The following is a 22,531-nucleotide window of genomic DNA, read 5'->3' on the forward strand; positions in this document are numbered from 1 at the left end:
TGCTTTTGGTGTTTTGGACATGAAGTCCTTGCCCACGCCTATGTCCTGAATGGTAATGCCTAGGTTTTCTTCTAGGGTTTTTATGGTTTCTTCTAAGATTTCAATTATCCTCAAATGACCCATTTTCTTATTTTACCATTAAAAAAATATTTGAAATCTGATAAATAACTTACTTTTTGTTTTAATAGAAAAACTTAGCACTCAGGAAAAAATAATTTTGCATACATGCAATGTATAAGAATTTCAAAGGAGAATGACATTATGATATTACTTAAGTTGTATCATATTCATTCTTTGAAGAAATATTTACGAGTACCTAATACTGTGTGCAAGGCATTGAACATTAAATAATGTAGTTTATATTTTAAAATTGGAAAGAGTAATGTTGTCTATTTTCAATCTTTCTAAACAATATTAAAATTAGATGTGTCCAATGTGTCATATGACTAATTTTGGCATGTAATAAACTAAGAGGTAATTTAGGAAATTATTGATAAAATTGCCCGTTTTTCTATAATATACTCTGTTTTATCTGTCCTACCTCTAGTTTCATATTTTCTTCTCCCCCGACTTCCCAGGTTTAAGATCTATTCTTTTTTTCTTTCTTTCTTTCTTTCTTTTTTTTTTTTTTTTTTTTTGACAGAGTCTCACTCTGTCACCCAGGCTGGAGTGCAGTGGTGCAATCTTGGCTCACTGCAACCTCCACCTCCCAGATGCAGTGGATTCTCCTGCCTCAGTCTCACAAGTAGCTGGGACTACAGGTGTGAGCCACCACACCTGGCTAATTTTTGTATTTTTGGTAGACACAGGGTTTCACCATGTTGGCCAGGCTGATCTCAAACTCCTGACCTCAAGGGATCCACCTGCCTCTGCCTCCCAAAGTGTTGGGATGACAAGCGTGAGCCACCATGCCCAGCCTAAAATCTATTCTTTAAACCTCCTATTGGAATCCATGGAAAATGACTTGGCTGTGCTGGGGGAAAGAAGTACATATGGGTTATTAACTCCTAGCAGAGATTTGAGGCTTGGAAAAGGAAGGCTGCAAAGTTATGATTTTTGTCAATTAAGATCATCCTAATTATTGAGAAAAGAGAGCAAATGATAATAAAAAATAATATTTAAAATGGCTAGCATTTCTTAAGTACTTATTCTATCCTAGACAGTGTGCTAGAACTTTTAAACTGAGGTAGGAAGCCTTGATTAAAGAAACTGGAACTCTTCTAATTTTGATCCTAGCCATTAGCCAATTCTTTCTTGACTCAAAATTGAATAGACATATATTCAGACATGCATAAAATTTAAACTTTAATTATTATAAACTTTAATTATTATTTTATTATTAAAATAAACTTTAATTATTACAATATTTATCAAGATATTTAGCAAATATCATTGTCAGACCTGTAAGGCTGCTCTCCTGTGTGGGTTCTCAAGTGCCGTGTTAGGTTTGCAGACCTTGGAAAAATCTTGCCACAGTATCTGTTATGAAAAGATGTTTATAAGAGAAAGTCAGCACAGTTGACTATATTTCATTCATGCCACACAGCAGCCAGATGCTTATTCCTGATTCAATTAATCTTGCATGGAACTCACATTTCTTTGGTATTTAAAATTTACAACAAAGCCATTTCACAGATATTAATATAAATAACTCTACAAATAAAGACTGCATTCTAAGATCTGGTTGAATTTGTTCACGTATAAGCAAGCAATTTATGAAAATAGACTTTAGTTTTGATTACTCCTATACATCTCTCTTATTAACTTGATATTTTTACATTCACAAAATTGAACCAGATAAGGGGATAAGAGTATGATAAGAGTTTCTGATTCTGGGTTGATGTAAACAGATTTCAAATGTTTCAACTCATTTTACATGTCAGCCACAGTGATAACTCCCTATGCATAGAGTGGTATCAGATCAGACAAAATCCTGAGATTTCATCCATCAAGGTATGTACCCATAAAAGCTTTATTTCTGGAAAGAAAGTGACATATTTTTCAAAGAGCAGATAAAGTGATATGCCTGAGTCAAATACCCACGCATTTCTAAAGATGATTCAGAAATTATAAGCACAATTTATTTAGCAAAAAAAAAAAATCACACACAAAACCAGAAACATAAAATAAGCTTTACTACTGATGAATAACAAAAAATTTACTACCTAGTTTTATTCACTTATGGACCTTACTTCTCTTTAATTAATGGCCTTATTCTTTAATGCCATGACAATTAACAAATATATGCTTGAGGACAGTAGTAGTATACCTTTAGATGAAAATAATTAATTGTGAAAGAAAATTCATAAATATCAAAGTGAGACAAGTAGATAGTATCTGGATTGTTTCCAACCTCATTTATCACAACCAAATGGCCTGTGTTAAAATTCACATTTAATAGTTTTTTAAAAACACTATTTTTATATTTCGCTAAATGAAGAACACTTTGAAGTGCTGGAGATCTATTATGGTGGCTATTAATCATCTAATCAGGAATAATTTCCAAAACAAACAGCAAGGCCTTTTGAAATCAGAGGGGAGATTTCTGGAAAGTCAGCCATAATTAACTGTGCAGTTACCTGCAGGTATAGCGCTCCTTTCCCTTCCGCAGAAGGTTCTCTGGCAGGGCATTGGGAGGCGCCCTGAAGTTGAACATAGAGGGCACTGACTGTAAGAGCTCACTGGCCTCAGGTTTCAGGGCACTGAAGCTCTCTAGCTTTTCTGCCATGTTTTCAATAGCTGACATCTGAAAGGTAAAAGCACAAGACCATGAAGCGTTTGGCATCTTGTCTTCTATAATAATCTCTGGCAAACCAAGGACATCATTAAAAGGGAAGCATGAAATCTGCGACGGGTTGTAGAAAGAGACTGTATATCCCAATATTAAATAAACAACAACAGAATTGATATATCTGGGAAATACCATAAGTAGAACCAAGCTTATAAAATGCTGAGTGAACTTTTTCCATAAGACCTTGGTTAGGCCATTTTATCATAATCTGATATATAATTGAACATTGAAATACATAAGAGAGCTAATAAAGCCAAGTTAACTTTTTATTTGATTAAATGACAGCATTAGTATCATGGTATGGATATTAACATAATGGAAATTATAGGAAAAGTTGCTATATGCCTTACCTAGGCAATGAAAACCATAAGAACCATGCAGTCCCAAGAAAAGAACTGAAAGCATGGGAGAACATGAAGTATTACAGAATTACAGCTTAAGCCAAATATGTGTAACTCAGGAAGAAAAAACTGAATGTATAGGAGGGTATTGCCTAAGACTACATTAAATTAACATCTGGATATGCCATATTTTTTAGTGGGATCATATACAAAGAATTTTGATTAAATATTAATTTTATCAAAGACAAAGTTGAAATGACAGTTCATCATATGTTAATATAATTTCATATAACATAACTTGGCATGTGCCTTGTAAGACAGGGGGAGCAGTTTATGTAACCACACTTTTAGAGAAACATTCTTGAAAGAAAACTATCCCTGCCTAATTCTTCCCCTCTAGTAATCTAATTTTTGTTGTTTATAATCTTCAAGTTTTTGTACACCTGCACACTTATTTGAGAGTCACAAGCAGAAGATGGCATTTACTTTTAAAGTTGGCTTGATCCCTGTTTTTTAAAAACTTTTTGTAGAGATGGAGTCTCACTATGTTGCTCAGGCTGGTCTTGAACTCCTGGTCTCAAGCAATCCTTCCACCTGCTTCGGTCTCCCAAAGTGCTGGGATTATAGGCATAAGCTACTGTGCCCAGTCTTAGCTTGATTCTTAAGCTCCACAGCCAGAGGGACTCTCCCCTTTCCTTTGACCCTCTCAACATGTTGTGTTTCCTCAGGGCTCACATTTTATTTGGAAGCTGCTTATTACTGAATTTTTAAGTAGAAAAACAAACTTTCAGGCCATCCTGTTAAATCAACTCACCCATTATTTATTTGATTCTCAGGGCAGTGTGCCATTAGAAAGCTCAAGAAGCTATTTTAAAAGGTGTTTGCATTCTATATGCATTACATAAAATTCTCAAAGAGCTGTGATGCTAGACCAGAAGACACATAAGAACCGAGATGATCACTGCAAATTCAAACAACTGGTCAACCCAAGAAACTATCCTTTTGCTAATGAGACAGCAGGACAGAGATGGAGGCCTAATTTATGAGCTCAAGTTAAAAATAAAAGGCAACATTTCCTACTCAGAAGGAAAAATTAACAAGACATATATTCTGTGGACACACAGCTGGACAGAATACCATCAGCTTCTTAAAGCAGAGCAAAGTCTTAACAGCATGGCCTGAACATGATCTCTTCTCACAAAAGGAATATTGTGTGTTTGATTCTTCAAGTGACTATTCATGTTCTGGTTAGTTCTCTTTTTTTCCCCCTTTATCCTGGAGCCTGCCCTCTCATTTCATGCCCGGACTCCTAATGTTAGCTACAAATTGCAACGTACAGGGTACTACTGCCAATTTGCCAAATGTCTTTCATCAAACACGGTACAAAAAAATCTCAGAGGAAAGTCAAGATACATTTACTTGTCAGACGACAAATGTGAACGCATCGGGAGGCAGTAAGGGCTATAAGCTCAGGGGTTTGATTCATAATCACTCAGCTGCTAAAACATTCTCCACAGATGCAAGTGGACAGCACATTTGTCACTATGAAGGATTTTGACACATACTGATCACAGGGCAGAGATATGGAATGATGCTGCTGCTCACAGAGGTTGGAGGAAATTCTGTCTCTGCAGAATATGGTCATTATTCCCTTCTAGACAGAGCATTAGCATGTCCATGTTACTTTGGATTTATTTGTTAAAAAATCAATCCAGAAATATTTTATGATACTCTTGTATTTGCATTTATTCCTTCTAATTGTTCCTTGCAGAAAATCATTTTGATATTCCACCCAGCAAGAAATAAGTTTTCTGAGTGAAAAATGAACTCTGGCCTTTAAACTGATTAGTACTACTAACAAGCATGGGTAAGGGTCATGATCACACACATTTATTGGGAAGAACAGTTAATGCATGGGTAATGATTATAAATGTTTTATTTATGTACATTTAATATTTAAGTAAAATTTCATTATCTAGTGGTTTTAAATCATTTGAGTGTCCATCTTGCTGACATACTCAGACTCCTGCAACAAAACATCTCATAGAAACACGTTTCCTTTTATATGGAAAATAGCTTACTCATGACTATTATTCTCGGCTTTCATCTTCAGCACACATAAACCACAAGTCCTTCAAGTTATTTGAGAGCAATTGGCTGTTGAGAAATGTGTCTTGCTTTAGTAGCTGCTAATAGCTAGCTCCTTTTGAAGAAAGATCACTGTGATTACTTTACCTCAAACTGTTTCGATTTGGGAAAACCATCAAGAAACAAGAAAATATATTATGGGCTTGATGGCTAAATAATGACATTCTTAAAGGTAATAGGAAAAAGAATAAGGGTTATGCAAGTGTCTTACAAGCCTCCCCCACCTTTGGCTTCTGGTGTCAAATGAAAAGAGGATTAAATTGGAGTGGGGAAAGGGAGGGAAAGAAGATGGGAAGCGAGCTGAGGGTAACTATTAACACACATACACACGTACACAAAACATTTTCTGCCCAGCCAGCAACCACTGAAGCAACATAAAAGCCTTCGTTGAATCCTTTTCATCTTCCTAATGTGTGCTCTTACAGCAGTTGACCTCAGTTGAAAAGAATAAGTTTCCACATTAAGATAAACAGAAGTGACTCAGACATCTGCTAGTTGGGGTAACTTGGCAGTTCTGTGACCAACATCAGCCCTAGTCAACACCTTAGATTAAGATATTGGATTAACACGAACTCTATTGAGTGTACAGATCAAAACCCTAACTCTCTCTTGCTATCTGGTCTGAGTCACGTGATGTTCCTCCAAAAGTAACACTTTTTTGCAGGAGAAATAGTAAGTTTTGACTTTCATTTTAAATTTTAAAAATCAAGATAAATTGGAATAAATGGAACAGAATCTAGCTATATGTTTTTAAATTATGAAAAAATCAAATGAAAAGAGCAATATGTACTACTAGGAATAAGAAATTTGCTGAGAATGGGGAAATCAAAGGGGTAAAAGTTAGATCATATATTTTAAAAATATATTACCCTGTGATCCATTAATGTCATAGGCTAATCTAAGATCAGTAAATGACAGTTTTTTCCTATGGAACAATAATTTTTATTTACATATATAATAGTTGATGTTATCTGCAGCCAGATGTCTGGAAGAGGAAGTCATTTCACCCTGTTCCAGTCCCCAAGAGGCTATTAACTTTATACTGACGCAAACTAATATTTAGACACAATTCCCTAGCTCCTACCAAAAAATGTAGCTATCTCTCTAGTCAAATAAAGTTAGTATTTTTAAAAACATTTCAGCAGGCAAGATATTATCAACTGGGTCCTAAGCACTTAACATTTATTATCTGGCAGCCAATAATTGATGACATAAAAAGGTTTCTCATTAAAACTATTAAAGTGACAACCTGATTATATGAAATGATATGTCCAACAACACCATGAATTATGTGACCTAATGTTTTACAAATTAGATTACACATGACTTTATCATAAAATAACTAACTTTTCATAAATAACTTATGATGGGAAAGTTTGTAGATTTGGTGGTTTTCTATATTTATTCACTTGATAATCTTGAGAAATCTCAAAATCATGGTCATATGGGGGAGAAGTAAATATTCCTATTTTATGGTTATCCCACTCCATGTATCACATTCAGCAGTCATGATTATGAAATTGCTTAGTTTTTTCTTTATTTTTGTGAGTACATTGTAGGTGTATATATCTGTGGGATACATGAGATGTTTTCATACAGGCATACAACGTGAAATAATCATATCATGGAGAATGGAATATTCATCCCCTTAAGCATGTATCCTTTGTGTTACAAACAATCCACATAGAGGTTTTTTTTACCACGAAAAATTATAAACATATATCTTTAATATTTCCTACTAATATCTGTTTTATAATACAAATGTAAATCACATCTCTGAAAAACCTGTGACTCAATGGAATGGGAACGTTTCAAAGCATTGCAACGGCAATCACTATGCTGTTGTATTATAAGAAAAGGTAGTTTAACTTAAAATCTATATTGCCTTGGTAAGTTGGTACAATCATTGGCCATGTATGTAAGGGGTCAACACCTTAAGCTTCAACCACCTAACAAGAGAGCTATTGTCAAAGTCATACTGTACCTTAGAAAAGATGAGGACCGTGAGGCACAATATTTAAGACAGATCTCTACCAGGAAAGGCAAAGGAAGAATACTGGAAATGTAGGCCAGGATAATCAGAAAACAACCCCATCTATTGCACAACTTTGCCTAAGTTAGTGGGTTGATCTCTCTTCCTCTCTCTCCATAAATATTTGTGTACATTTGAAATAAACTTAAACCTTAAAAGTCTATCAGAATGAGAAAAATCACAATTTTACATATTCCACAAAAGAGATAAAATTAAGGAATTTCTCGTAAAGAAAAATTAACATCAAATAGAGGAAATAGGTTAGTGCTAAAATGCTTCAATTAAGTTTATAGATAATGATTCAGTGACTTTAAAAGGACAGCTAAACTATATCCCAAGATTTTGCTCATTCTTCAGAAATCAGCATAATTTTCAGTGAAAAAGAGAAACAAAAACACATATACTTAGAGAATATTTTTAACTATATGTTATTTCCACTGACCAGGTTTTATTTGGGGGTAAAAACTAAATAAGCAGTATTCTTTGTATCCTGAATATCTTCCACAATAAAAATAAAGCTATCCCCTAATATTATTAATTGAAACTGACTGTATCTGGAAATAGTAACTGAAAGTCAAGGAAGTGAAACTAGATGCTAAAAGATCCATTCACTAGTTACACATGAATTTGTAAACATTTAGTTTTATATCTTCAAATAGCCAGAACCAATTTCTGCCCTAGGATATATAGATGTGAATTCCCATGTCAGCCTGTATCTACACACGAGTTCAGGTTTTATCCTTTAGAAGGCTTTATCAAAAGCATCTTTACATGCTGATACAGGCTCCACCAAATAATGGTTGTTTTCACTTAGTGACCCATTTCGAAGCCTCGTTTAACAGCGTGTTCCCAGGTGTCCAGAAAGAGCTCCGTATCAAGGTATAATTATGTGGAATGGATCAGATTTATCGAATAAAATCATTCTGTAAACAATTTCTATCTCACTAAATGCCCAATTATAACTGAAAGAATGCAGCTTGAGAAAGCAGGGAAACTATCTGCTGGAACCATATCACGTAATGGAAAGGGGTTCAGAATTATTTATGTCTGTACAGCAATTTAGAATGTAAGCTGTTTTCTTTTTAATGCTACATCACTTTAGTCAAAAATATAAGTAGGAAACTTACCCAAGTTCTCTGATCAGGCAGTTGGAACTGGGAGCAAAATTGAAACAAAAACAAAAAATTACTTCTGTGTTGGTATCTTTATTGCAATCTATCCTTTGAGAAATTAACATTTGTACTAACTTAGTAATTTTTGCTTATCATGTAACTGTACCTTGAGTAAAAGCTTTGGAAATAAAAATTAAATATTGTTATAACTCTGTTGAATTTCCTCTGTTTACCTAAATGGAATGTTTGAATCAAGGTTAATTTTCACAAGAAAGCTAAATGCTACCTACTAGCAAATCTTACAGCAAAGCAGATGCTTCCTTTTTATTAATTACTACTTGCTATAAAACAATATCCTTAAATTTAGTTTAATTACTAAAAATTAGGCCATTTCCTGTAAAAATCTAATCTCTTGCATTTGTATAATGTTAATAACAAAGAAAAGATATTTACTTAAATATGAATCACTAAATAACAAAAGGATAATGAAAGGATAATGTACTTGGAAATTCACTACTTGATTTTTATTAGCATAGGACTCAGACCATCAGTAGTCAGAACAGTTAAGAACGTTAATGGAAAACTAAAAAGATCTAGCTATTAATGACAAATTCTGACAAGATTCACTGGGAAAACCTTCAGTGGGTTAGAAGCTCTTCCAGGAGACACAAAAGTTACATACGCTTAAAAATATCATTTTGCTTGGTTAAAGGAGATATATATTTCGCTTATACATGTTTTGGTATATTTAATAAGGAATATATGCAGTTTTTAAAGGATGAAAACTTGATTGCAGAAGAAATCTAACCATATGAAACACTTGTTGAAAGCAAAATAGAAGATGAAGAACAGAAGATTTAAGTGATTTTTCACATCAATGTGTAAATTATAACTTAGGAAAAGACTGTCTCCTCAGTTCCTTGGAATGTAGTAGCAGGATAATCAGCCAATTTAAAAGAAAGAAAATATAAAAGAATGAAGAAAGGATAGAAATGTAAGTAAAAGAGAGTCTGTTGCAGATGTACTCAAAGCCAAACATTTGGAAATAAAATGTGCAAATAACCAAAAATAATATTAAAAGTATAGTAAAATCAAACCAAGGAATAATAGCCACTTTTACAATAGTGTAATTGCAAAATGACTTCCATGGATGTTCAAATGGGCTATCAGTGTGAATGCAAAGGATCCAAAATAGGAACAAACGAAATGGACATTCAGAGGTCACACAGTAATAACATTCCCTGCATCTTACCTATTTGTGGCCATTCAACTCCTTTTCAAAATTATAGTGACCATAAATAATTTTCAATCACATATGCAGGGAAAGCCTCTACAACGCTTATTTCTCCCTTAGAGTAAACTAACTTATTTGTAAAAGAAAACTAGAAGACTAAATAGTTCTCACCTGGCCTGATAGAGCAAACATGCTTCTTCAAGAATTGAACTAAGAGAAGACTTTAGACCCTCAGCATTCATCTTTTAATTTTGATGTATGCATTCATGTATCTTTTTTTTTTTTTTTTTTTGAGTTGGACTTTCGCTCTTGTTGCCCAGGCTAGAGTGCAATGGCACAATCTCAGCTCACTGCAACCTCCACCTCCTGGGTTCAAGTGATTCTCCTGCCTCAGCCTCCCAAGTAGCTGGGATTACAGGTATGTGCTACCACGCCCGGCTAAATTTTTTTGTATTTAGTAGAGAAGGGGTTTCACTCTGTTGGTCAGGCTGCTGTTGAACTCCTGACCTTAGGTGATCCGCCCGCCTCGGCCTCCCAAAGTGCTGGGATTACAGGCATGAGTCACCGCACCCGGCCTCTTCTAAGTATTTTTGACAGAATTTTTAAAATACGTATTATTCCAAAACGCAATAATATAGCCTAATAATCTTTCAATAAAATTCAATATATTTTTATTTACTGAGGTGTTCACTTATCACTGACTAGGAATTATGGAATGGGAAGGAATATGCTGGGAACAATATAAAGATATTCAAAAATTGTAAAACCAGACTTGCCCAGAGAATACCACTATGAAGCATCCTTCTTTCTTTTCCCTAAAACATTGAGAATTTGATCCTCCCTTTATTATTATGATAACCCAAGAAATAGGGCAGATATTATTCCCATTTTGAAATGAAGATCCAGAAGCTGAGAGGGTCCATGTGATTTACTCCAATATACTTAAATGGAAAATGAAGCAATGAACAGTTTTATGCAAGCACATTAGCTATGAAATCATAACAAGCACTAAGAACAGAGGCAAGTCATTCTGTTTTGGCTCCTTGATCTGTGCCCCCCTTACTTCTGCAGTGAGGTCATGCCAAGAATACAATAAGCATCTTTTCAAGCACTCCTAGATACATGGCATGGCCCTGGCAAAGAAATTGGGCATAAATATTTATATTTATAATAAAATGCTTTTGCACCCACTAATAAGAGCTCTTCCTCATTTAGGTCCTTCCACATGCCAAGCACAATGCTAAATATGGTGCGTACATAAATGCCAGCTCTTCCAGCTACCCTGGGAAGGGTAAGACTTGATGAAAGAGGAAGAGGGCTCACCTGTATCCCAGCTTGTATCCCAGCTATATATAGCATGACACAAGAAAACAGCCATGATATTTATAAAAACAATGAAATATTTCTGTAATAGTCGGTAAATAGCCTTTGCCCTAAGCACCCTGAGTGTTCCCCTGCTTCCTTGGCCTCTTCCCCAAACACCCCTCAGATAGTCCCACTATCCAGCAAATAAAACATTGGCAGTTGATGCAGCAAAAGCCTCCAGTATCCTGCTCCAGAATGGCAGAAATCCATTCACATGCGGTATTCATGACGCATCAGGTTCTAAGTATTTTGATCACCACTCTTGGGTCCTGTTCTAATAGCAACATGCAGCAATAGGGAATCCCTTACACCAAGACGTGACATTCTGGTGTAGGAGGGAATCACTGCCACTGTGCTCCCACAGGCGTGTTTGTGAAGATCTGAGGAATGACTGCTATGCTCGAAGCACTGGACACATGCCTCATCTTTTGTGATCCTTAATTAACTTTGGGAATGTTAAAATATAACATATTTGCTCTCTTATGATTTTATTTTAAAATATATACCTACTACATTGCTAACAGCTGCGAATTCATACAGAATTAATGGTTGACAAAACTGCCCATCTTATGAACTGGTAAATTTACCTTGGTTAGCAAAACATCTTTGAATTTCAAAGTGGATAGAAACCTTACACCCGATTCTCTCATTTTTCAAACAGGAAAACTAAGAGCCAGGTAGACTAAGATGTTCAAAGACACTGAATCCCTTTTTGGTTTTTCTCCATTCTACCGTGAACCCATAGCACTCAATTTTGAAATGGTTAATTACTAAATTGTAAAGATTATCAGAACATGAAAATCACTTGACTACTGTAATTAATATTACTGTAATTAATTTTTGTAACATTAATGTATACATGAATATTATATGTTCATAAGTATTTATTTATAATTATAAAGGAAGTATCAAGAGAGATGTACTTTGTGTACAATATCTGACACAAAATGTGTGCTACATTCCAGTTTATTAGCCTATGAAACTTTACAAGTACTATTTAGATCAGTCTAAATATAAAATATAGTCCCGATAAACATTAACTGTTTTGTAACTTACTTCTTTTCCATAAAGTAATTATGTGAATAACATTCTTTAATCTTCCTATATAAAATTAATACTAACTGGAATGTTTCTGAAACTTTTACTGCTAAACCATATATTATCTCATTTTGAAAGGGAGTGAGAGTTCTTTAGTAATAGTGGATTTATCCAACTAACCCAGAAGATTGTGTTACAACTCTCATACTCTTTATTCAGGACTCTAGAAAGATACTTGAAAAAATACAAAAGAGGTAACAGAAAGGAAAAGGAAAAAAGAACCATATCCCATGATCTTTATTTAATTAATTTAATTACCTCATAGCTTTCCATAAGACAGCTTGCATAAACTTCCCCTGATTTTATTAGAGAACCATCATTTTTTGTTTGAACATATTGCAACAGAACAAATTAGTTTATTCTGTTTTTAAGAATTTTTATTAAAATGTTGCTATCTATAAAGACCAGAGCTTGCATCCTTTAAACAAAAGTAAAATAAATTTTAAATTAAGAAACCACATTCAAGATGTTTATATACCGTATTTGTTCTTTCAATACGATTTTCCAGATGGTGATTGATATGTAAACCTGTTTTTTAAAATTACTAAATGTATAAGGACTTTAGGATGAACCAATTAGAGATAGTGCTGCTTTGCATTTTCCTTGCAATGATAAACTGTATATATTTTGATAAATGAACACAATTCTATTCTGCAAATAGCACTGTGCATTGTGGTGAATTCTTGTGCAATTACAGAGCTTTGCTGGAATGCTCAGTGGTCTCTAGATAAATTCCTTCACCCTCTATGGTAACAACTTGTCAGGTAGACTCATTTCCTGTTTTTATCTAAGCCCTAAAAGAACAAGAATGACCTTCATGAGTATGGGACGAGTCACAGTATGATCTATTTCTTAGTATCAGCAACCACCACACACAAAACACAACTTGGATATTTATTTTCTTAACTGAATCCTGCTCACTCCAAAATGCACTTTAACTCAATAAAGAGTTAATAGCAGACAATCATTTAACACTGAAATCATGTTATTTTTACACATATATTAACTAATTTTTCTTTAAAGAGTTTGGGTTTTAATTCTGCTAGAATTTCCTGTGTTCTTCCACACCAGCGTCATAGGAAATCCTAATGTTCTCAAGATGTCTTTCATTTCATTGCACCTGCTTTTCAGGATCAACAAGTTAGTTTACAAGCTGGAAATCTCAAATCCAAAATACTTACTTGTGGGTGAAACAAGAATCCTGGAGAAGGCCTCAAGTATTTCTCTTTTAAAGCTTCAAGTGGGTCAGTTAGTTTTCTTTTCTCTACTCTGAAAGGTTAAAATTAGATTTTGGAGATGAAGCAGTCTCACATATCAATCACTACATAATCACTGACATTTAAAGGAACTAACAATAAAGTCAATGGTAGGTTTCTGGGAAGCGCACTCATAAAAATATAGAGACATCTGTCCAGTTCTTGGAGATTCCTCATGACACTTCTAGGTGCTTAAGGAGAAAAGATCCTATTTATAATGGAAAAACCCTACTGAATGACTAGGAATAGGAATAATGAGAAAACATGAAAAATAAGGAGTCACTAAATTAGAGGCATTTGTCATGAATTCAGTACCTTTCCATTCCAAATGTAGACAAGAATGCTTAATGATTTTGAAATCATGAGGTCAAGGCTGATTTTGAATATTAGAGCAATTTTCTACCAAGAAGGTGTTCTCCCAAATATGCACTTTATTCCTTCCATATTTGTCAATAATAGTAAGGGCATTTCCAAGCATATACACTGCTAGCCACTCTTTGAGGTTCTCTCTCTCTCAATATATATTTATATTTAAACATATAGCATAATATATTGATATATAAATATTTTATGTAAATTATATTTAATATATATTCAGAGAGAGAGAGAGAATATATGCTCTTTGGATGCCACTGCTGATAAAGAAGGCAGGCAGATAGAATGGGTGTGGTGAGAAGAGAATGGGGAGCTTTCTGAAGATAGAGAGAGACACATAAAACTTACCTATACATCCCTTCTGCTTTAGAAATGTTTGCCATTCTATTTTGTATTAAGCACATAGGGAAATAATATCCCTATGTTGAATTAATTCATTGAATTAATTTCTTTTACCAACTTGGTAATTAAAAAAACTTTCAGATATGTGCACTCTTAAAGCAGAATAAAATACCTACCACTTATTGATATTATATATGTGATATATGTGTGTTGCATATACTATTTCACTTTTTGAAGTAAGTGATGTTATATCCATTTTATGCTTTTTTTTTTTTTAAGTCTCAGACATGAGAAGGCTGAGATTGCGACCCAAGTCTGACACTAAAACTGGATTCTAGGTCTTTCATGAGTTTGGCAAAATGACAGGCCTAGGTCTTAATTGAGACAAGCACCAGAGAGATGTTGGAGATCACAGTGAGTAAGAGGAATGCTAGTAGGTGATGAGGATGAGTGCAAGAGATATGTGGAAGAATCAGAAGCCAGTTGCTACTGAGAGGGTACAAAAAGGAAAGTCTGAAAAATTATCTTAACAAAGGACTGAGACACATCATTGAGTTGGAAATACGACTTTACCAGAAATGTGTGACATACAATCTACACACAAAATATGGAAGACATGTTTTTCTTTTTTTTCTTCTCTAGTAACAGGACTGCCAAACTAATTAAGATATAATAATTTTAAAAAGCAGCCAAACTTGGTACTGACAGCACTGAGTTATTTTGTATTGTCCTTTGATACTACTTTATCATATTCAAACGAGGGTAGTCCTTTCCATACTGACAGTGTTTCCTTGTTAACGCATTATAGATAATATACATAGAAGAAGAGTTGTAAGTGAGAAGAACTTGCAGCTCTAGTACCTATTAAGTAATATGAACTTGATAAATATTGTTCAATTAAATAATAGCACATTTTCTCTTCACAAAAGAGAATTAGGCAAAATATGAAAATACTCCGATGTTAAATAAGTTCAATAAAAATATCCAGATGTTCCATGAACTCTTGACAATGTTCAAGATTAGAATGAGAAAGTAAATGTGAAAATGTTTGTAATATTCAAAATATGTAACAAACATATTGTTATTCATACCCATTTAAAGAAAACTAGTATTTTAAAACTAAATCACTTTGGTCAGGTGAATATTACTGAATATTGCCAAAAAGGCCTTTTATTAAACTTGTATGTTTCACCCCAAGATTTTTTTGCTACATCAAAGGAAACCGGATAATGAAGCTATTAAACAGAGACATTTTTTAAGCCAACTACTCATATTATATACAAAACATATTCTGTGATTAATATTTCATTTACTTGGGGGCTCCTGAGAGATTTATTTGGAAACAATATGACCAGCCCTTATTAAGGATGTGTTGGTAGGTTAAAAAAGAGTGGACTCTTGCTGTTGTATATCCCCCCCATTCCAAAGAACCTGACCCATTTTAGTACCCACGCATATTTGCATTAATCCTTCAGGATCCTCATTCTTCCGCCACTTGACAATTTACTTTAAATATGACTTTCCCATATTTTCCACTCCAAAAAAAAGTGTTTAAAAATAAATTTATTGTCAAGGGAAAAAAATTCTGTAGGCCTATTCCAAACCCCCAACTTCAGAAACATCCAAAAATAAGTTCAAACAGAATGATCCAACTTTCAGAATAAAAAATGAGTTCACTAGATCAAACAACTTCACTCTGTTTTATAATAATAGTAAAAATGATGTGGTAAAAAGCCATCACTTTACAGTGGAAATACCACCTTTCATACATCTGCTCGTATTTTGTCATCTTCCATACACGCTTACCTGTAAATAGGGTCCATAAAGAAAGGAGTGGGTCTTGCATGCTGCAAGGAACCATCTGAAGCAGGTCTTGATTCGACGTTGCTTCCTTTTTTTCCCCCAAACACGTGGTTTTTTCGAGGCTCAGTCAGCTTTGTCCCACTGGCTCTACTCCTACTGCCCATACTTAGATCCAGGGGCTGGTCTTGGCTTGTGGCAGGTGTCACTGGAGGCTTGGAGGGGACTGGAGTCAAGGGCTTCTCGTCCTTTCGCTTAGTGGTGAGATCAAAGGGGGACTCAGAGCTGCCCTTCTGCAGTTTCTTTACTTCACCTGGTGATTGGGGTTCCATTTTCAAAGGTAACGATCTCAAGTCTCTATCAGGAAATGGGTACATTGATTGAGAGAATGCTGGAAAAAATGGGAGGGGAAACATGGAAGGGTAAGGTAAAGCTCCAACTTTTTTGTCTTGCAGCCCCACCAGTCCTGTTGAACCAAAGTATTTTTCAGCAATAGAAGCAATAGCCTTTATAGAATCATTCACAGCTCCTGACACCGCAGTCTGCTCCTCTAAAGATGGTGAGAAAATGGAATGATTGCTGTATTCTTTCTTATTATTTATTGAAGCCAGATTCTGAAGAGGGCTTACTTTGTCTTTGAACATTTTACCATTTTCTTTAAATTTCTCTTTATCACTTTCAATGTCACTTTCCAGATCAGAGCCCGAGGTTGTTTCCAGGTCACTGCCACTTGGTGTACTGACATCATCAAGGTCACTACTCTCTGACTGGTCACTGATTTTCTCAAGGGGCCTCTCTTCAGAGGACCTCTCGGGCTGGAGCTCCACTGGCTTATTGTCCCCTACAGATGGGTGTTTAGATAGTGCCTTCAAAATATCCTGTGTAGCTGGCAGTATCTGAGGATGTGTCATGAGGGGACTTTGACTTTTGTTTGTCTGTTCAGTACTTGATAGTCCTTTAACAGGAGAACTAGCAGGTATCAAAGGAGGCCTGTGGTACAAGCCGGAAGGAAACAGACCAGGGAAGCTAAAAGAAAATCCAGGAGCTGTTGGAAAGGTAAGACCAGCAGGATGCCTATTGGCGCCAAAATAGTCAGCAAGGCCCGGGTTGGCATGACTCATATTAACCATGGACGTTTTATCCATAGCTGGGGTTCCAGGAAGTGAAATGCCTTGGCCAAAAAATCCACCTGCCGCAAAATGGTTCTTGCCCTCACAAAACCTCCTGTGTTTATTTAAGGAAGACGTAGTGCTGAACATTTGTCCACAGTCTTTGCACTTGATTTGGGTTCTGCAATCAGCATGCATGCGCTTATGACGGCAAAGGTTTGAAAACTGAGTATAGGATTTATGGCAGACCTCACCTGTGTGCAAACAACAAAAAAGAATCTCAGGCTTTATGTCAATTGCTTCTGAATTTAGCAAATATCACAATTGGTTTACTCAAAATTTCAATTAGGAAGCCAGTAAAAGACATTGGAGGCACCAATCTGGGTGCTCCAAACACAGAAAACCCCATTTCACTAGATTCCAAAGCAAGGCAACCAACCTGACAAATGTCTTGAGGCAGCACAAATATTTCATATATATAGATATATATATCTTGTCACCCCCTTGTGCAATATTTTGCATAATATTTGTGTATTTAAATATTTATGAAAAGTTAAATTCCATCATGCATTGATTCTCCACACAATTACTATACTAATATAATGTTGAAAATTAGTCTTAAAATGCATTACGTACAAAACACAACAAGAACCCCTTTCAAATTTTAGAGTACTTAAAAATTCTATTTTGTAGGCACCAAAACAAAATAAAATATCCTCAACCAGAAACTTCACCTTTATTGCCTCTCCCCTTGGGGAAAAAGCCTGTGACTGCCCTGCTATTATTTAATTGGTATTATATCATATGCTCTCATCATTCACACATCAAAGCCACACAACAATGCACATTGTGTATTCTGAGACTTTTTTTAACAATCATTTTCATGATTTGAGAAAGACTGACATAATTTACAATGGCTCTATTTTAAGCCTGCAAAGGAAACTAAATTGAATGTAGCCCATCCTGCATTGCTGGTTCCCATGAACTATGATCACGTCCTCTGACTTCCCCTCACACCAGTGGTTGTGCTAACCTTCCTGCATTTATGAAACCCCCGTCCTTGGGAAACATGTCCACTTGTTGTCATATCTACACTGGTTATCTCAGGCTTGACTTCTGTGTGTTATAGCCAACTATGGTCAGTAGGGGAGAGCACTGTGAAAGCTCTAATCCAGAAAGAAGGGCACAGCATTGGATGCAGCTGTGAAATATGCCTCTTTGCTAAGAATTTGTCAATAAAGTAGAATCTTCCTCCTCACACATGTGCCACTATAGCCAAGTATATTTTAAGACCAAACTTTGTAGCCCTTAATAACTCCTTTACCAGGTAAGAATCACTCACTTCACTGTCCAGCAGGATTACAGTATCAGTACCCTGAGCATCACATTTTTTATTTTACTTTACAGGATTGAGCCACGTTATGTGTGAGCTTATTTTAACACTTCTGTGCATGTTCAATACATGCAGAAACAAGATGTACCTTGTTGGTAATTGTTGAAGCAAATTTATTTTAAGAAATTAAATTGAAGACAAAATGCAACAGTTATTGCTTTCATATGATGGCTGCCTTTAAGTGCAGAATGACTGTGCTTCTAAGTCAAAGCAATAATAATTAAAAAAAAACAACTCATGTCAAGGAGATTTTCTAGACTTTCAGTCAAGCAAAACTCACCCAGAACTTGGATTATCCCACATACATCCAAACAGGAAGTACCAAGTAAGGGTATATCTCTTTCTTTTACTACTAAAGGTTAAAGTGTATTGTTGCATATATCAAAGTGTTTGGTAATATTAAAGGTGCCTTCAATTGTGGGATGAATCACAACATTACAGAGGCTGTAACATGCATTTTAATGGGAATAGAAGATGTGGGTGATATCTTTTCAAATTATTTTACCAGAATATATCGACCAGAGTCAGCTTTAAAAGTATATACAATTTAACCATACACCATAAATATACATCTAATTTAAACTGTTTGATACACTAATTAAAATCAAATAATGGAGAAGGTAGAAACATCAGACGTTTACTAGATATATTAGAATAATTTATAGCTACAAGCAATAACAATATTTTATTATTGGAATTATAAAAAGTAAGAAAGCAACACCTCTTAAAAGGCATTGAAAAAATGTCTTGATGAGTATTCAACCAAGACATAAGTTTTTCAAAGGCTTGTCATTTTTTGGCAAGGAAATGTTGCTGTCCACACTTCTTTCTTACAATCAGATGGCTTTAAAAAAAAAATCAAGAGCTTCTCTCTATTGGAGTAACAGAAGTTCAGCTGACTTTTCTGGTGGCACCCGTTGTTACATGGCTGAGTGCTGTCTGTGTCTGGGCTCAAGAACATCGAATCTGGGATGTTTTCTTAGGCAGAGGCTTTGTTTTCGGCACTTGAAGGCCTGGCCTGGCATACCACAAACTACCAGGCCTCCAGGTAAACTGGTTCAATTGATGTTGAAGTTTATACTCTACTGTAATTTTCTCAGTAATAAGGAATTAGCCAGCAGTTAACATTGCATTTTTCTACTTATTAAACAAATTAAGAGGCATTTTGAATATATTCAGCCTATTAGAGCATGTGGTTTCTATTTGGGAAAGCTGTAGGTTTCTGTAAAGGCAGTGAGTAATTACCTTAGCACTGGTGACTTTGGGCTCAAGCGTGGCAGCACACTGTAATAAGAGACAGTTGCCATAAACACACCAGTGGGGGTAAATCGTGGTGTGTGGCCTTCTGGTGAGAAACAGATATCAGCCCTAGGTGAACCTCCTCCACTCAAGTCTCCACACCATTTCCTGATCTTTAATCTCTTTTGTTCTGAAATTACATGGCTATTACTCATAATTACTCCATGGTTCTCTGGCAGATTTTAAATTTGAAGAATGCCATCTGCTATTTAAATTTACCAATAATTACTGAAAATACATTCAAGGGAAATACTTTATGCAATCTGATTGGAAAGGGACACCCTATGGCACTTTAAAGTGAAACACTTGTCTTCAACACAATTAAAATTCCAGATCCCAGAATCTTCGATAGCAGAAGTCTATATTTTCTGACTTTTATTTTAAATAATAGAGAAAGCATTAAATGAGTGATCAGAATTCCTTGTGGTTTATTCTAGTTTTTTCTCACATCAAAACATAATAAAACTTACCAAAATTTATTTCTGAGGAATCAGAAATAAATGAACTATTTAATATCATATGCCTGTAGTACTTCCAAGTACATTTTCAGGGCATTAAGACTTAAGAGTCAGGAATGCCTTTTTGAGACAAGAAGTCTAAAATTTCTATTGAATGCTTTATTTCCCGTGACCTTCAATAGAGCTTCCCCAAGGGAGACGAGAGCACCCTTTTTTAATCTGCTAGTCCTCTTCACCCGGGGAACAGAAGAACATATGAGCAAAACAGGACTCTAGTGTAAGCTGGAAAAGGAAAGAAAAGCTATTTTGGTGCTTGGACACACAAAAGAAAGCTGTGTCGAGGCAAAGGAGAGTTAGTCTCTGGCATCTCCATGTTGGCACTGAAAAATAGTTTTTTCCATCAGGTCCTGTAGTAGTGTCTCATATACCTACTACAAACCAAAGTCAGAGGTCTTGCCAAGTGCTGAGTATGCTTCAACCAATTCTATGTGTATCTGGGTCCAAAATCAGTCTTGAAGTTTGTAGCACAACTAAATAAGTCATTGTATTTATATGCCCCGCCAAGCAATGGATTAAAAGAAGCCCAGATTTTTTGCCCAGGTAGACTAAGAACAACTGATTTTACTTATAAAATGTTTGAGCACAATACAGAGAATACGAGTGGGCGGAGAGAAGAAAAAGCAAATGAGAGCTGAGTTTTATTGTATTTGAAGGATGTTACTACAGTGCTCTGTACAGGGATGTTCTAAGTAGGTGGTCAGATCAGATGTCCCCTAAAAGCACACTGCCTATAAATTTGCTTTGGTGCAGTGGGTAAGAGAAAAAGCATGTCCAGCATCTAAGTGAAAATGTTCTGCTTTTCTTCAAGTAACAGAGAACTACAGATCCGACAGCCTGTGATCGGCAACAATGGGTAGATTAAAAAGCATTTCATCCCCCTTGCTCTCTCCACACACATATACTCACATACATGCACACAGAGCCGTAAGCCTACTTCCCAGGTGGGCTTCTTCCAGCTCTTTCTGATCCAGAACAGGTTTTTAATCACTTCATCTTGTTTAGTGATGGCTGCTATTTGCTGTTTACAAAGCCATGAACATTTACAATATGAGACAAATCTGATTGTCCTGATTAAATCCTACAACCTGGGGAGGTTTCCCTTTGATTATCTAATGACTTTTCTTTTCTCTACCTGTTATTGATTTCTTCTGAAAGAAAACACCCCAGGAATCAAGGACAAAATACCATGGATCTGATTATAAAAGATTTACTTGTAATCATAAATAGCCCTACTGGATTGGACCATAAATAGCTAACACGGTGACCCTCTAAAGGCCATGTGCAGACACTCTCCTGGTCACAGTGCCTTTTGGGGAAGAGACAGATGTGGGAAGGAGGGCGGGAGTGTTGAAAACTTACAGATAAAGGGCTTCACACTGCTGTGGATGTGCTTGTGTTGTTTGAGGCCCGACGAAGTGGCAAACGTTTTGCCACACTCCGGGCATGCATGGGCCCGGGCACCGACATGCTGAGAGCGAATGTGCCGCTGAAGGTTGCTAGGGTCCGTGAAAACCTGCTAGGAAATGAGTACTGATTAATCAAGAAACTTAACTCAAGGGCACAATAAAGAAGACCCGGGATGACTCAAGAAGAAATTTTTCTTATTTGTTTTGTTTTTCTTTTCCCCAAAGACCAAAAGTGTACTCTCCTCTAATTTCCAAAATGTACTCTCCTCTAGGGTAGGAACTGTAAATTATTCTGCTCTATATCCTTAGCATGGTGTATCCACTGGTATCAGTTGAACCAAATAATGAATGGCACTATTAGGCCATATTCAAGGCCTTTTTGATACCATTTAGAGTGACTTGAGTTGAATAATAAAATGCTGGTTAAGCCATTATTAAAACTGGTGTGCTATTTTCACCCTTTAAATAAAGACACATTGTGTACAAAAATTTGGAGGATTTTGACTAACTACCTTAAATCTATTTAAAGAGTTTCCCTAGGGTGTAAAATTCTAACACTCTTTCAGTGAGTTACTAGCAAGCTAAAACCATTCCTTTAGACATTGTACTAAAAACAAAAATAAAAAAGCCACCCAACACATCTGAGAGCAAAACATCCCTAAAGAAATTTCAAATGTATTTTTTAATTTTTATGAGAAAAAAACATACAAAATTTTAATGTGCATAGAACAAGGTAATCACAGGAGAATGACTACCCAGTAACCTGGTGGGGTACAGAAATTTCCATTGGCATGAAAAAAAAAAAGCTATTAAAATGCTAGGAAATGTGTTTTGGAAATAGAAAGCAACTTTAATGACACCAGGACATCTTTGAGTTAATCAAGAAACATGAAATTAAAAGAAGTGAATTAC

General features: G+C 35.5%; 1 protein-coding gene across 19 annotated transcripts in view; it reads right to left on the minus strand.

The window, feature by feature from the left end:
• The window catches only part of MECOM (MDS1 and EVI1 complex locus), a 580,330-nt gene that overhangs the window by 17,342 nt on the left and 540,457 nt on the right, over positions 1-22,531 (minus strand). For 4 of the 19 annotated variants that reach the window (XM_009446819.5, XM_063806371.1, XM_003310090.6 and 1 more), the window contains 6 exons: positions 21,573-21,726; positions 15,901-17,257; positions 13,303-13,390; positions 8,440-8,466; positions 2,580-2,746; positions 1,402-1,479 (listed from right to left, as the gene is read on the minus strand). In XM_009446819.5, coding sequence (XP_009445094.2) covers positions 1,402-1,479; positions 2,580-2,746; positions 8,440-8,466; positions 13,303-13,390; positions 15,901-17,257; positions 21,573-21,726 — 1,871 coding nt within the window. Of the gene's footprint in view, positions 1-1,401; positions 1,480-2,579; positions 2,747-8,439; positions 8,467-13,302; positions 13,391-15,900; positions 17,258-21,572; positions 21,730-22,531 lie in introns of all 19 variants that reach the window. The other 15 variants (XM_009446818.5, XM_063806370.1, XM_009446823.5 and 12 more) reach the window with 7 other exon arrangements.

This window comes from Pan troglodytes, chromosome 2 (assembly GCF_028858775.2).
Source record: "Pan troglodytes isolate AG18354 chromosome 2, NHGRI_mPanTro3-v2.0_pri, whole genome shotgun sequence".
In the NCBI taxonomy this organism is placed as follows: domain Eukaryota; kingdom Metazoa; phylum Chordata; class Mammalia; order Primates; family Hominidae; genus Pan; species Pan troglodytes.